Raw genomic sequence first — 16,490 nt, 5'->3', positions numbered from 1 at the left:
GTGGGGACGCGCAAGCGCAGGCCGCCCCGTCCCTGTGTGCAGAGTGGGGACGCGCAAGCGCAGGCTGCCCCGTCCCTGTGTGCAGGGTGGGGAAGCGCAAGCGCAGCGTCACATGTACTCTCCGCAGTCAGCGATGATCACCTTCTGCTTCGGCTTCCCGTCCTTGCTGCCCTGAGCCTTTGTGAGCACAACAGAGAAATCACAAGAAGCACAGGGCTGAGAGCTATGCAGGGATTACCCTCTCCCCCAGTAGGGACCTCTTCCAAGTGCCCCCTTCCACAGCCATAGAGAACTCCTCCAGCTCTCCCACTGGGGTACCTGCCACCCACGGTCCCGGTAGGCAGCATTTCCAACCACTCACCTCAATCTGCCGTAAGACATCCAGGCCTTCAGTGATCTCCCCGAATACCACATGCTTGCCATCCAGCCAATCTGTCTTATCACAGGTCAGGAAGAACTGGGAGCCATTGGTGTTTGGGCCAGAATTGGCCATGGAGAGAAGGCCTGGGAAAAAATAGACTTCTCAGCTCCCCCCACACTGCTCCGAGCCCATGGCATAAGCCTGTGCAGACCGTGACAGTGTTTCCGCATACGGGCTCAGGCTCCAGGACAGGGATCCTGAGATGTGGCACCTGTCTTTCCTCACCACAGAAAAAGGACAAATGGGATGTTTTAATTTTGTTCATGTTCATTTGTCTTTTCATTTATAACAGTGACTTGCTGTTATTGTTGTAACCAGGCCCATTAAATCCTGGAACACTGACAGCAGAACATTCATTTCAAATAGAACTGTACAGTCTGGGAGATGGTTCTGCAGATAGAAGCCTGACAGTCTGGGTTTCATCCCCACAACCTGCAGGCTGCCCTCTGATTGCTACACACAAACTGTACTACATGTACCGGCACTCCAACACATGCATTACACAACTCACACAAATGATAAATACATACACACATCTTAAAGAATATTGTGCTATGACAACTAAGACGCAGGGTCAGTCAAACAGGGGAAGGAAGAAAGCTGGGCCAGGAGAGGAGCTGGAGAACATTTAATTTATGGATGACAGGAGATAAACCCTAGATGGACCCCCCCTCTCTCCCTCTCTCCCTCTCTCCCTCTCTCTCTCTCACTCTCTCTCTCTCTCTTTTCCACTCCCTCTCTCCCTCTCCTCCCTCTCCTTGTATTTTTGAGACAGGGTTTCTCTGTAGCTTTGGAGCCTGTCCTGGAACTAGCTCTGTAGACCAGGCTGGTCTCGAACTCACAGAGATCCGCCTGCCTCTGCCTCCCGAGTGCTGGGATTAAAGGCGTGCGCCACCACCACCTGGCTCTCTCTCTCTTTTGGTTTTTTGACACAGGGTTGCTCGGTAGTTTCAGAGCCTGTCCTGGAACTCTTTTGTAGACCAAACTGGCCTTGAAGTCACAGAGATCTGCCTGTCTCTGCCTCCCAGTGCTGGATTAATGGCGTGCATCACCACTGCCCAAATAAAGGTATACACCACCATTTCTTTGTGTGTGTGTGTGTGTGTTTTAAATTATATCTGTGTGTTTGCCTGCATGTTTGTCTATGGCCCACATGTCTGCCTGGTACCAGAGGAGGTCATAAGAGGCTCCCTGAGACTGGAGTTAGACAGTTATGAGCTACCGTGCAGGTGCTAGGAACTGAACCTAGGTCCTCAGGAAAAGCAGCCAGTGCTCTTAACCACTGAGTCATCTCTCTAGTCATCACTTCACAAAATAGAGTTGGCACCAGCAATACTGTCTGCGGTGTTCGGATTGCCAGTAGATACATCTCTCTACTTCTAACTGCTGCATCTGAGTGTGGCACACAGCAGAAGAACTTTTGTGTCTTCTGGTGTACCTGTACCTATTAGGACATTCTTACTTTTAAAATAATGTAGGCAGGAAGAATTTACTGTCCATGCACTTCCGTCTAGCACAGACTTTCGGGAAGAAAACAAAGGCACAGGGAAGAGGTTTCTATGAAGAAAGCACCTGATCTCTGAGCCACCGTCGTGTTTAGGGATCAAGGAGGGGGAAGCACAGGATAAACAGGAGCACAGCGCCAAAAGTACGGGATGCTGCTGGGGTGGAACAAGGGGAGGCAGATAACTGGCTACAGGCAGGAAAGATAGTTGGCATTCTTAGCAAGAGAAGTCTGAGTGGCCATCTGGGGCTAAAAGTCTAGATAGAAAGACTTAGAAGAAAAGGGCAGTGAGTTTATAAATTTTTTTTCCAAAAGTTTTGCTAAAAAGTAGAGTCAAGATGACAGCTGGTGAGAAGAACAAGAGTCCAAAGATAGTTTTTTTTTTTTAAAGATTGAGATTATATACCTGGACACGGATGAACCAAACTGGCTAAGCAAGGGAAACACATTCTATAGGTCAAAGGGAGCCAGCAGAAGATGCCAACTTCCTAAGTAGAACAGAGGGACAAACTTCCTCATAGGGAGGGGTGGCCTCTATAACAGGAGGGAAGTCAGAGCACGCATCTGTGGTTGGCAGGAGACAAGACCTCAGATCAATATGGAGGTCTCTAGAAGAAAAGCAGGCATGGACTGTGATCTTTGGGACTGAGGGGACACAGAGAGGCTGAAGGCACAAGGGCGCTTGCAAGGATAAGCACACACTTTAGCTAGCAGGGAACACCGACTGGTGGACTGAAAGAGGGATGTGAAGAGCACAATACTGGAGGCCAGCAGCTCACCCCAGCATGCCTTTCTTCAGTGGCTGGCCAACCACAGCCCGTCGCCCTAGCCCCGCCTTCCCTCACCACACCAGAATTTGCATTTACCTGGTCCTGTGTGTTTGAGAATGAAGTTTTCATCATCAAACTTCTTTCCATAGATGGACTTGCCTCCTGTGCCATTGTGGTTTGTGAAATCACCGCCCTGGCACATGAACTGGGGGATGATGCGGTGGAAGCTGCTTCCCTTGAAGCCAAAGCCCTTTTCATGGGTGCAAAGGCAACGGAAATTCTCTGATATTGAGAAAGGAAAAGGTGCTGAGGTTGAAGACAGCCCAGCTTCCTGACCAAGATTAAGGTAACTACCCAGCAAGGTGAAGGGGTATGAAATGGGGAGGGGGAATAAAACATGTTTTACTTGTTTAGTCTTGCATAGCTGCTCCTGGGCATCTACATGGTTCCCAGGACTCTCCTGGATCCTCTATCTTTTCTACCATCTCTATATTATCTATGATACATAATACAACAGAAACACTCCATAAATGGTTGTTATACTATATTATCTAGGGTGTATAATAGGGGAAAATACAAGCATTCTTCGTAGAGATGCAGGGCTCCCCTCAAATATACTTGAAATTTTTATTACATTTATTTATTGCACATGTGTGTATATGTGTACATGTGTGTATGTATAAGTCTGAGGACAACTTGCAGGGTTTGGTTCTCTCCTTCTATCAAGTGGGTCCTGGGCTTGAACTCAGGTTCTAGACTTGGCAGCAGGTACTTTAACCTGCTGAGCCATCTGACTGGCTCATCACATATTTCTGCTGTGGTTGGTTAAATTCACAGATATTGATCCCATGGATGGAGAGGGTTAACTGCATTCTCATTTTATTCCTTAGACGCCATTATGACACTGACTACCAAACAGCCACATGCTACCCCAATAAACAGGACAGAATATGTGCATTCTATCTCTGCTGTATCCCCAAACCACACAAAAAAAAGTGATAATGAAGTGATTTTTTTCAATAATTTATTTGTATTTTATGTACATTTATGTTTTGCCTGCATGTATGTCTGTGTGAGGGTGTTAGATCCCCTGGGACAGGAGTTACAGACAGTTGTGTGCTGCCATGTGGGTGCTGGGAATCGAACTCAGGTCCTCTGGAAGAGCAACCAATGCTCTTAACCACTGAGCCATCTCTCCAGTCTGATTTTTTTTAAAGATTTATTTATTTTATGTATATGGTGCTCTATCTGCATATAGACCTGCTTGGTAGAAGAGGGCACCACATCTCATTATAGATGGTCGCAAACCACCATGTGGTTGCTGGGAATTAAATTTAGGACCTCTGGAAGAGCTATCAATTCTCTCTAACTGTTAAGCCACCTCTCCAGCCCCATTAAGTGATTTTTTTTTTTGTTGTTTTAAAAAAGAAAAGGATGGGGCCAGGCAGTGGTGGCACATGCCTTTAATCCCAGCACTAGGGAGGCAGAGGCAGGCGGATCTTTTTGAGTTTGAGGTAGCCTGGTCTACAAGAGCTAGTTCCAGGACAGGTTCCAAAGCTACAGAGAAACCCTGTCTCAAAAAACCAAACCAAATAAAACAAAATAAAATAAAAGGATGGGGAGAAAAAAATAAAAATAATCCAGGGACAGTAAAACAGTTCAGCAAGTAAAGGCAGACACTTACTGTGCAAGCCTGGAGACCCGAGTATGGACCACAGAATCCACGTGAAGACAGAGGGACAGAATGGACCATTAAGTGGTACTTTCCTCTGAGATAAAGCTTTCCATGTTCAAGAAAAGCTTAAGACTCAGGATGTTCCAAAGGAAGTGAAACAGTCTATCCCACAAGCTGCTTGTCAACTCAGGAAGTAAATAACTCAATAGCATCAAGAAGTCCCCAAACTGACCGGATTCAATAGGATCCTTTCTTCTCTAAGCAGAAAGGACCAGTGGGAGACACTGTCAGACAACTGGAGCGCCCTGCAGTCATCTCACACCCATCAAACTGTCTGAAGCTGTGCAGTTAGCCCCAGGTTCCCAGCTCTCACGAGTCATTATGGGCCTTTGGCGATGTGCTGACTTTGGGTCAATTTCTGCTCCTCTAGCTATCTACCTACTTTACTCCCATAAGGAACCACAATAAAGTCGTGGGCTCAGCACGATGAACTTTAAGGTATTTTCCCTGTCTGGAGTGAGCAGATATTTGTTCATGTCTCTCCTGGAACTGTAAACACTTCTTCTAACTGCCACATGTGTCACGCTCATGCATGTACACACATACACAACACAAGGTCTCACTATGTAGCTCTGGCTATTTTGGAACTCTATATAGACCAGGCTAGCCTGGAACTCAAAGAGATCTGCCTGCCTCTGCCTCCCAAATGCTGGGAATAAAGCGGTGTGCCACTTTTTCTCTAAATTTTTTTTTTTTTAAAAAATCACATTCATGTAATGTGCCTGTATGGTAACATGTGCAAGTCAAAGTCGTTCCCAGAAGAGGCATCAGATTCCTTGGAGCTAGAGTTACATGTAACAGGTACCTATGAGCTGCCTGACCAAAATTACAGCAACTACCCAGATAGATAAGGAGGTGTAAAAGGAGGAAAATGCTAATTCCTTTTCAGAGTCAGTTAATCAAAAGATAACGCCTAAACTAAAAACATATATAATATATTATATATATAATATGTATTTAAAAGGGGAGGGGTGAATATATAGCTATTATTTTCCAATATGGAAGTCAAAACCAAAATAATTAGCTAAGAAATGAAACTGGCTGCCTCTGAGGAATAGCAATGGTGCTGATGGCAGGGTAGTGAATGGGGTTTGTTGGTCCCTATTATTACAAAGGGAATAGTGATTTTTCAAACCAACTTTTGTTATAACTCCTTAAATTATATGTGTAAAAGAAAAATTTACATTAAAAAATAAGTCAATATTTTAATAAACTAGAAATAGTACTAGTTACTTCTAGAGTACAGAGCTGAATGTAATATTGTTAGAATATATATGTGAATATTTCTTTCAAACAATGAATACATTATTCACAATGTATTCATAATAATATATTACTCGTGCTAGGAAAAAACCTCTCTATTATTAAAAAATATTGAACTAGCACTTATGAAGCTTCAATGTCTGTTCTGATCTATTACTAGATCCTAGGACCTTAGATGCCATGAAACAACACCAAGAGTATAAGAGCTGAGGCAGTGAGAACCTTGGGAAGAATGCTCAGCTACCAGCTTCCTGCCAATCTGATCATAGGGGTCTGCTTACCTGCTGTCATGGGAACAACGTCAGAACGTAGGAGCATTTGGATTCGGCCGGCTGGCTTGTTTCCAATCTTGATGTCCATGTAAACCTGAGGATTTGACCGCGCTTTTTTTGTAGCGGGTTCTCCCTAGGTGCAGGAAAAAAAATACTAATCAGAAATGCTAGTGGCGGGTGGTGGTGGCACATGTCTTTAATCCCAGCACCCAGGAGGCAGAGTTACGTGGATCTCTGTGAGTTCAAGGTTAGCCTGATCTACAGAGTGAGTTCTACAGAGAAACCTTGTCTCAGAAAAAAAAAAAAAAAGAAAAAGAAAGAAAGAAAAAACAAAAAAGAAAGAAAAAAGAAAAGAAATGCTAGTGCCAGTGTTCCCTAAGTAGATACACAAGTAATCTCTGGAACACAGCACAGCACCACAACTGCAGTGCACAGCCCGAACACAGCACCGCAGTTGCAGCGCACAGCCGGAACACAGCACAACTGCAGTGCACAGCCCGAACACAGCACCGCAGTTGCAGCGTACAGCCTGAACACAGCACAACTGCAGTGCACAGCCCGAACACAGCACAACTACAATGCACAGCCTGAACACAGCACAACTGCAATGCACAGCCTGAACACAGAACCACAAATGCAGTGCACAGCCTGAACACAGGTGCTGACAGGGAAGGTCTTGGGCACTAATAGGGCTGTAGGAGGCAGGAACTATGGCCACAGCACCTAACTGGAAATCCAGTGACAGGAACCCTCACTCAGCATTATAAAACGGGGCTGCTACCTGTAGGCATATCTCCCCATGCTCACTCTTAGACATGCCAGCTCACCTCTCCTTGTCCTGCAGCTAACTGGGTCAGAACACTCAACCCTCCTCAGTGCCTTAGTCAAGTCATATACCTTACTACAGTAGTGAACACTCATACACTGACACTTCTTTCCACCATGCCCAATCATCACTGTCACAGATTCACCCTGGATGCACACAAGTGAGCCCTTCTGATCGGAATGCTCAAAGGACAAGAGGCTGAGGCTTGCTTTGTACTGCAGTAGGGGAGACTACGCAGAGGAAATTACATTTGTTTTGGTTCAGTTGATCAAGCACATGCCAAGGCACCATGCAGATGCAGAGGCTCTGGCTACTGCTGGCTACACTGGTGGGAGCAACACCACAGCAGCAATACAGAACTTGCTGTATAATTTGCACCAAGTCACAAAGTAGTAAGTGATGAGTAGGAACTGAGAAATAAGGCACCTTCTTCCCTCAAGTCCAGGCTCTCAGTCCGGTGTTCCACCCCACAGTACAAGGCTCATCAACTGCACAACAGCCTAGAAAAGGCAGTCAGCACAGGAGCAGCCTTGGCGAAAGCAAACATGTGCATAGAAACTATATTTACTAAGCATCAGGCAGGGACTGTACTACAGAGAAGCAGAGAATGACACCTGCAAGATGGGCAGGATGGAGACCTGGAAGCCCGTGCCCTGAGACAGATGACGGAAGTGAAAAGTTCCGAGTCTGAGAGAAATGACAGGATCTGTGCTCTGTAAAGATTGGTCTAGCTTCCGTGGGAAAGCATGGAGGAGAGCAAGACTGTAATCAGAAACAATGTCAATTTCTTTTTTTTTTTTTTTTTTTTTATGGTTTTTCGAGACAGGGTTTCTCTGTAGCTTTGGAGCCTGTCCTGGAACTAGCTCTTGTAGACCAGGCTGGCCTCGAATTCACAGAGATCCGCCTGCCTCTGCCTCCTGAGTGCTGGGATTAAAGGCGTGCGCCACCACCGCCCGGCTAAACAATGTCAATTTCCAAGCCAGAGACTTGAGGTTAGTCAGGGGCCAATGCACAAAGGAAGAACAAAGCAAGGGAGGTTTCAGAGAGACGCCTGAGGAGGGCGATGATGTACTGTTCTGTTGTAAAGAAGGGGCTAGGATGTCCTAGGGGACCCCTCTGTGACTGCTACTTTAAGTGTTTGCCTTGCATACAAATTTCTGGCTTAGGCAGATGTGTGTTAGACATTCACCCAGATTAAGAGCACAGCAGGACAAGATAAGGGAGAGCGTCCATCTCAGGCGATAAGAGCCCCTATGAGATTGGAGTAGGATAAACAGAGACCATCAAAGACGACAGTGCAGCAGAGGAGGGCTGCAGACAGCCAAGAGTGATGCTACCGTTTCAGCTGAAAAGGACAGAAAAGCCACGTGCCATGAACACAGCACAGAAGAATGCCAACCTTACAGGGAGCATTGAGGAAGTAAAGTCCTACAGCACTGGTCACAGGGATATGCTGAGAACCAGGAAATGTGCCAGGGCAGAATTGCCTTAGCACACCAAGAAACCACGCAAGAGCTAAAGGGAAAACACTGCCTGTCCTGTCACCTTGTATGAGGCCAAGGACCTCAACACAGAAGGGCTGCCAGGCAGGGTGTGGAGCAGCACGAACGTGATCCCCAAAGCCGTGCCCTTTCCTTCCTCAGCACTACCTTCACCAAGGTCTAAGTTCACCACCCCCCTGGCACTTTGTGAACACATGCGTCTGAGTCCCCATAAAGACAGAAAGCTCAGCCTGTCTTCTTGGGGAGGCACCACCTTCCTTCTCACCTCCTGGGTTTCTGCTTTGGGAGGCTCGGGTCCTTCTTCTTCTTTATTCTCTTCAAGAGTCTTCCCAGAAAACTTCTTTAACCAGTCATCATCTGACCAAACTAGAAGGAAAAGACACACAGGTGAAGAAATCAGACTGTCCCTTAGCTGCCAGGTAGATGCTTTGGTCATCTCTGTGGTCCTCTTGGCCAGGAAGTCCCCTTTGACAATGCTCAAGACTAAGCTCCCCCTGGGACTCCCCAGAGGTCCAGCACTTAGTAGGACTAAGGAGAAAAGCTACGCCAAAGGCAAAGAGAGGCTTTGCTGGCTTTCCTTTCCCAGGAATGGGATACCAAGAAAACTGGGAGGTGAGAGATCAGGCTGGATCCTTTCAAGAGGAACAATGACTTTGGCTTTGCTGCTGTTCACCAATAAAGGTAATGCACACCCTTGGCCGGTCTGAACCACCCGCTTGTCCCCACTCCACTCCTGTCCACCACAAGCAGCACTGAGCACCCATGTGAAGGAGACAAACCCTAGGACCTGACAAGCACTCCACGAGATGCCCACTCACCTGGTCTGGAAGAGCCCTCTTTAATTCTCATGGGTTTGGCCAAATTGACACGGATTGTCCGTCCAAAGAGCTCAGATTCATTCTGAAAGATTGTAAATCCAGCTACTTAAACTTTCAGATTACGCACTGATTTATAAAGAAACAAGAAACTTATAAACAGAGATGATTAGTTTTAAAGACTTTTTCCAACAAAATTCTAGCAACAGGATATGATCCTTTGCATTTCATATCTGACATAAAGTGACACACTAGTGTCTTGTGCCAGCCACAGAGCTGAGCGTCGTCATTTCCAAGCACTTTTCCAGGCTGTGTGAATCTGCATCAGTAGCACAGCCTTCAGCTATTCTTACCGGATTTCTCTTCTCAGTTGCTAACTAATCTAACATATCATGAAGCCCTCCCCCTTGTGCAAATACACAGTTTCAGTGGGCAGTCAGTGGGCAATGGGTTTGCTATTCACCATCACGTGCAGTGGCCAATGAGAGGTCAGTTGAGAAGGTCGGGCAGGAAGCACACTATTAAAGTGGAGAGGTGTCTGAGCAGGAACCGACTTTACCAGTGATCAGTTCACAATGAGTATTTTTACTTGATGGCAAATTTACCTCCCCACCCAAATATGACACTTCAGAGACGCAGAATGCCAACATTTGAACAAGGGCTGTATACCAGCAAAAGGCAACTTCAGTTAGAATGAGGATCCCAGCCATACCATGTTGTCGATAGCTGCTGCAGCATCCTGCCAAGGAAATGCAAGATCTAAGTTTAGGCTTGTATCTGAGTGCTTCTTGTGTGTCTAAATACACACTTGGTAGCAAAACAAACAGGAAAAAGTCTTTTAAAAGTTTCATTTCGTGGGCAATTTTCTAGTTTGTAGGGCCATGATCTGCTTCTAGCTGAAGGCACAAGAGATGAGCGCCAGCACTGCCAGGCAAGAATGCTCAGTGAACAGAGTTGTAAGCATGACAAGCAGGGTCTGACAGGCCGAGCTGTTACCCACAGAACAGTCTGACAGGGCGCTCTCCTTCATACAGCACTTCCAAAAGCACCGGCCTAAGACCCAAAACCCAAGTAAGCGGAAACAGCTTCCTCCACAGCAGTGGTTCTCAACCACCATGTAACTGCGACCCTTGATGCAGTTCCTCATGTTGTGGTGACCCCAACTATAAAATTATTTTATTGCTACTTCATAAGGTAATTCTGCTACTGTTATGAACAGTAATGTAAATATCTGTGACCCCAAAGGGGCGAGAACCACTGCTCTAGAGGAAGCACAGACTAAACAAGGGTAGTACAGAAGACTCACCTCTGCCAACTCAAATTCAACAAAAGCAAATCCTCGGTGCTTTTCTGCAAAAAGGAAGAACACAGTATAAGTAATTACCATGTGAGGCAATGGAAGAAAAGAACATTCACAAATCGGTCACAAGACACAACCAGACACCAGAAATCCCACTCACTCACTACTTAGAAAGTGAGAATTCTACTCTGTGATCCCTTTTACATAATTTAAGGCAATTAATAAACATTTTCTATGGATAAAGCTAAGTAATTTAAAATTTTTATGTGTATGGGTGTTTTGCCTGCAGGCATGTCTACAGACCATGTGTATACAGTACCAGAGGAGTCCAGAAGAGGACACTGGATTCCCCACTGGACTAGAATTACAGATGGTTGGGAGCTACAATGTGGGTGCTGGGAATTTAATCTTGAATCTGGGTCTTCTGGGAAGAACAGCCAGTGCTCTTACCACTGAACCATCCCTCCAGCCCTGAACTGGTCCTTCCTTCCTTCCTTTCCTTCATTTTGACACAGGGTTTCTCTGTGTAACCTTTGCTGTCCTGGAGCTCACTTTGTAGAGGATGGCCCTGAACTCTTAGAGAGTCAGCTGCCCCTGCCTCTTGTGTGCTGAGATTAAAGGTGTGCGCCAACACCACCTGGTTCTAAAGTTTGTTTGTAAACTTTAGAATGAGCACTGAGGACGGGTGAGATGACTCAGTGGGTAATGGAGCTTGCCATCGAGCCTGACGACCTGAGTTCAATCCCAGGAGCCACATGGTAGAAGGACCAATTCCTGCAAACTGTCCTCTGACTGCCATACCACACAGAAATGAATAAAGAAAAAGCATTTTTTTTAAAGGGCATTCCATTCATCTATGGAAGTTAAGCATACAACTTAACCTTTCATGCAGTACAACAAGCAAGGTAGGTTATTTAGTTTATCAACTGTTTATCCAAATATACAACTTGAATCCATAGTATGTACCTCGGGTAGCAATTACTTGGGAAGGTAAAGCAAAAGGATCACAGTTAAAAGTCCAGCCTGGACAAAACTGTGAGATTGTTTTAAAACAGGCAAAAAGCCACCAACCAAATATACAGTTTGATCATCAACTACACATAAAGCATAAATTCTAAAATCTGGAAAGCCCACACACAATAATGTCAACTTAGTTATACAATCCATTAGAAAGTCAGTCAGTGGTGGTGGCGCATGCCTATAAACCCAGCACTCTGGTCTACGGAGTAAGTTCCAGGACAGTGAGGGCTACACAGAAAAACCCTATCTCAACCGCCACCCCAAAAATCAATAGACCTGTTTTTTTGCATGTATTTTTGTAGACAGTGTCCCACCATACAGACTGTCCTTAAACTCTATCCTCCTGCCTCAGCTTCTGAAATACTGGGATTACAGGCATGTGCCACCATGCCTAGCAACTACTGGCAAAAAAGATTCCCTAGGCTCAGAGAGTTTAAGGATCTTGCTATTTTTTTTTCTCTCTCTCTCTCTCTCTCTCTCTCTCTCTCTCTCTCTCTCTGTGTGTGTGTGTGTGCGTGTGTGTGTGTGTGTGTGTGTGTGTGTGTATGTGGTTAGTGCTGGGAATAAAGTCCATGACCTCACATGCTCACATGTTGGGCAAGAATTCTGAGCTATACCTCCAGTCTAAGAATGTAACTTTTGAGTTGAAATGTGACTTTTTTCGATTGTTTATTTGCTTGTTTTGGTGGTTTTTCAAGAAGATGTTTCTCTATGTAACTCTGGCTATTTTGGAACTCACAGAGATCCAATTGCCTCTGCCTCCTGAGTGCTGGGATCTAAGGCGTGGGCCACCACGGCCCATGTGACTTTAATCTTTTAAAATTCTTTTCCTACAGGAGGGTAATGAACACTAGAGACTCCCAAAGGACCCACCTGTTTCATAGTCCAGAGGAATCTGAATATCTGTGATGTCTCCAAACGGGATGAAAGCAGCATGAAGAACCTTGTCGTCCACCTCTTCTGCCAGCCCACCTGCCAACAAGCCAAGGGCATTCTGCACTCTGAGCCTCTGTTCTCCGCACTCAGAGGCCGCCACAGCCCATTGGCATGCTAGGGAAGGGGAGGGAACTCCACCCAGGCCTTCATCAACACAAACACCGCTCTTCTCCTGCCCACCCATGTTAGCTTCCTTTCGCCAACCTTTTTTCAAACAGATCCGAATCGATCTCCAAGATTCCACAACAGCTTCCTATGTGACCTCCTTGCCTCCATTCCCTGTGTCAACCGCCCCCAACCCAGTAGGAATGTTTTTGTGAGCGTGGAAACGCATCCATCAGTTATCTTAGACTTCAGAATCTTAAACGTCACCGACCTCAAGGTAACGGAGAGCTCCGTAAATAGCAGAGCACACAGGGCTATCACCCGAGTCTCACTTCCACTTTGCTTCCCCAGTTTCCCCAGTTTGGAGAAAAATGACCACGTGTCCCCAGGGGTCAGACTACTTTACATCTTTGGGCTTCGGCTCCAGTACAGCTAACAGTTTTGCCTCTACTCTGACTTGCCCCATGCCTAACTCCTGCTCAACTCCTGCGTCCCGGCAACAGAAAGCTGGCACTCACCAAGTTCCTGCCATCACTGTTCGTCCTTACTACCGCGCTTATCCAAGTTTGGTGTTTAGGTTAATTCCCCACTTTCTTCTGCCTAGTCTGGTAACTGCTTCCATAAAGGCAGAGACCCAGACATTCCCACATTGAATGTTTGTAAAAACTAATGGGCGGGAGGATTTGGAAGCCCATAATTCATGTCACTATTTCCTGTCACTGGTTGGGGGTTCCTGTGCGTCTAGTGGACTAGGAAGGTCGCCGGAACGGTTCCTCCCATCTCGGCTCACACCCTCATGTCCAGCAAGCCCCTCGACAGAGCCGGCTGCTGATCACCTTCCTCACATTCCCCAGACTCCGCCTAGCACCCGCGCCTGCTCACCCACGTACAACACACGCTTGGTGGTAGCCATCTTCCTCACTCTCGTTTCCGCCGGAAGTCGCCGCTAGATACGGCCCCTTTCCGTTGCCCTTCCCCTTAGGTCGGCCTCTGGGCGTCGCGGCTGTAGGCTCCGCCCCTTCCCGCCCACTGCGGCGATCCGCACGCTCCGGTGCTGGTGGTGCTGGAGGAAACAAGCCTTGGTCCAATCTACCGGGGGAATTATCCACAGTTATGACCCACTGCCAACACACTACCGTCCGGGATGCCCAGCCACTTGTTTTTGGCCAATTCGGAAGCTAAGAATGGTTTTCACATTTTGAAGGGGCGGGGAGGAGCAAGGCAATAATATTTCATAACAGATGGAAATTCTATGAAATTAAAATTTCAATATCAAGAAGTTTTATTAGGAACAGAAACAATCGTTCCTGTTACAAAGGAAAGAGACCTGTTTCGCCCAAAGCCTACGATATTTTACTATCTGACCCCTTGGGAATTCTTGTTCTAAATTTAAAAATACTTAAATTATAGGTTCTCATTAGCAGCAGAAAATAGTAAGACCACGTTTGTTTACTTGTTAGAGTATCTCACTTTCGGTCATGCGGCACCAAACTACCTCAAACAGAAATTTAACTAGTTTAATCTTGTTTGTTTATGTAGACTGGATCTCCCTATATACTTACATACCTATGGCTGTCCTGGCACTCACTGTGTAGACCTGGCTAGCTTGAACAGAGATCTGCCTGCCTCTGCCTCCCAAGTGCTGGGACTAGCGGAGTGAGCCCCCACACCAGGCTTGCTTTATTATGATGCTGGAAGTCAAACCCAGAGCCAAGGATCATTGCTAGGCAAATGCTCTACCACTGATCTACCCTTGTCTGTTTTAGACAGAGCACTTAGACTTTCCTGCGGTAACTTTTGCATCTGCATGTCTGTGAGACATGGGTGGGGAGTGACCATTTGGCACTGGGGACAACCCACTGTTGCGCTCTACCCTGAGGAAGAGCATCTCTCCTGCTTCCAGCTCTACTCAGTTGCATATAATTCTTTGTGTAGGATTAAGGCCTTGTGGGCTTTTTCCTGTGCGTTGTGATGTGTTCATTGGTGTTCTTGCTCAGCTCACATTTGGGTGGTCGTGTTGTTAGGACTTTATGTGTATAGCGTCTGATGTTCTTAGGATACAATCTAGAGCAAAATCCTTGCTCCTAGGCCTCATGCAACCTTTCCACCCCCACTTCTGCCATGTTTCCTGGGCCAAAGGTATGGGAGCATTTTGTAGATGTATCCACTGGGACTGGACTCCCCAACTCTGCCTACTGATTGGTTGTGGTTTCGGTAATGGTCTCCATCTGTTGCAAATAGAAGTTTCCCTGATGAGGGATGAAGACTACACTTATTTGTGGATAAATATTAGATTTTTTTTTTTTCGAGACAGGGTTTCTCTGTGGTTTTTGGAGCCGGTCCTGGAACTAGCTCTTGTAGACCAGGCTGGTCTCGAACTCACAGAGATCTACCTGCCTCTGCCTCCCGAGAGGCATGAGCCACCACCGCCTGGCTTAGATTTTTTTGCATGTATGAATGTTTTGCCTGCATGCATATATATGCACCATGTGCAAACCTAGGGCCCACAGAGGTCAGAAGAGAGTGTCGCATCCCCTGTAACTGATGGTTGTGAGCCACCATCTGGGTGCTGGGACTTGAACCTGGGTCCTTTGCGAGAGCAGCAAATGATCTTACCCACTTAAACACCTCTCCAGCTGCGACCCCCCCCATCTACATTTTAAAACAGTAGCCTGACTGCTATGTCTAGACTGGATTGAGTGGAGCTCGGGAGCACAAGACAATGTAGCAGACAGGGAGAGATGCAGGTAGTGACTTTCTCCCTCCAGCCCATCTACTTGCTATCTCTGGAGAGATTGTCCTTCGAAATAAACCTAAACCATCCCATGCTCCGTGCTCACATCCCTGATGCCAACAACGCACCCCCTGAGAAGGGAGCTGTGCCTGCTCCGTGTTAGGCCTGATCTCTACGCCAGCCCTTCACCCCCTTAGCACACACCAGTTTCCTTGTCTCTTCCTTTGTTTATCGGGTTCTCTCTTTACCTGTGGAGGCACACGCCAGTTCTTGTCGGAGGTTTTGTGTACTCTGCATTCACCCGTGACCCCACAGAGTCCATGGAAGTTGATTGGCAGCCTCCTGTAACTGTAGTTAGAGGTGTGCCTGTCTTCCATGAGATCCAGGTCTTTGACACCAAGGCCCGTTGTGTTCCTAGAGCTAAGCACATTCTCGACCTCACCTGTCCATGCCGCACTAAAGCATCATGCTTATAGGAATAAGACACTGGAGTCTGGTTAGGAGAGTGCTTTGTGTACTCAGCAGTGCTCCAGAACAACACAGTTGCTCGGGAGAATTTATTCAGGTGTCCTTTATATGGGTTTGGTGTACTAACAATATATATGTATAGTTGGTCTTTGCCTAAAGCTCCTACAGAGCTCTTAAAAACCCTAGAAATTTTCCAAATAACGTGGCTGAGTCTTGCTATTCATAATTAGTCCATTTTGATCATATCTGAGTTTATGCTCAGAAGTTGACTCATGGTGGGGCCCTTCATAGTTTCCAGATGGAAACTGGTTACCAAGGGGATCAACATCTTCAGCAGAAGCTGAATTTTTTTTAATTTTATTGACCTCTACATTTTTCTCTGCTCCCCTCCCTGCCTCTCCCCTCCCCTTCAACCCTCCCTCAAGGTCCCCATGCTCCCAATTGACTCACGAGATCTTGTCTTTTTCTACTTCCCATGTAGATTAGATCTATGTAAGTCTCTCTTAATGTCCTCATCATTGTCTGAGTTCTCTGGGATTGTGGTTTGTAGACTGGTTTTCTTTGCTTTATGTTTAAAAACCACCTATAAGTGAGTACATGTGATAATTGTCTTTCTGGGTCTGGGTTACCTCACTCAAAATAATGTTTCCATTTTCCTGCAAAATTCAAGATGTCGTTATTGTTTTCTGCTGTGTAGTACTCCATTGTGTAAATGTACCACATTTCCCTTATCCATTCTTCAGTCGAGGGGCATTTAGGTTGTTTCCAGGTTCTGGCTATGACAAACAAAGCTGCTATGAACATAGTTGAGTACATATC

At 46.3% G+C, this 16,490-nt stretch overlaps 1 protein-coding gene across 2 annotated transcripts; it reads right to left on the bottom strand.

Moving 5' to 3' along the window:
- Positions 1–6: 6 nt before the first annotated feature.
- Positions 7–13,430, bottom strand: Ppie (peptidylprolyl isomerase E). 2 transcript variants are annotated; one of them, XM_005353299.3, is made up of 10 exons: positions 13,352–13,430; positions 12,302–12,400; positions 10,415–10,458; positions 9,821–9,847; positions 9,112–9,193; positions 8,559–8,659; positions 5,975–6,098; positions 2,792–2,977; positions 362–504; positions 7–177 (listed from the first exon to the last, which is right to left on the bottom strand). In XM_005353299.3, exons 1-10 carry the CDS (start codon positions 13,380–13,382, stop codon positions 109–111), a joined length of 906 nt encoding a protein of 301 aa, XP_005353356.1. In that variant the 5' UTR covers positions 13,383–13,430; the 3' UTR covers positions 7–108. The 2 variants fall into 2 exon arrangements, with proteins under 2 accessions (XP_005353356.1, XP_026637661.1); XM_026781860.1 differs by lacking the exons at positions 10,415–10,458; positions 12,302–12,400; positions 13,352–13,430 and having other exon boundaries at positions 9,714–9,843.
- Positions 13,431–16,490: the final 3,060 nt, after the last annotated feature.

This window comes from Microtus ochrogaster, chromosome 10 (genome assembly GCF_000317375.1).
Source record: "Microtus ochrogaster isolate Prairie Vole_2 chromosome 10, MicOch1.0, whole genome shotgun sequence".
NCBI classification, from domain to species: domain Eukaryota; kingdom Metazoa; phylum Chordata; class Mammalia; order Rodentia; family Cricetidae; genus Microtus; species Microtus ochrogaster.
This window is presented reverse-complemented; position numbering and strand designations above follow the sequence as displayed.

Bases quoted from the DNA above. Each gene is read 5' to 3' on its own strand.
- Ppie (XM_005353299.3), bottom strand. From the start codon at position 13,382: ATGGCTACCACCAAGCGTGTGTTGTACGTGG. The intron at 9,848-10,414 runs GTGAGTCTTCTG...TTTCCTTGGCAG, and splicing joins TTGAATTTGAGTTGGCAGAG to GATGCTGCAGCAGCTATCGA. The intron at 178-361 runs GTGAGTGGTTGG...GTGCTCACAAAG, and splicing joins ATGTCTTACGGCAGATTGAG to GCTCAGGGCAGCAAGGACGG.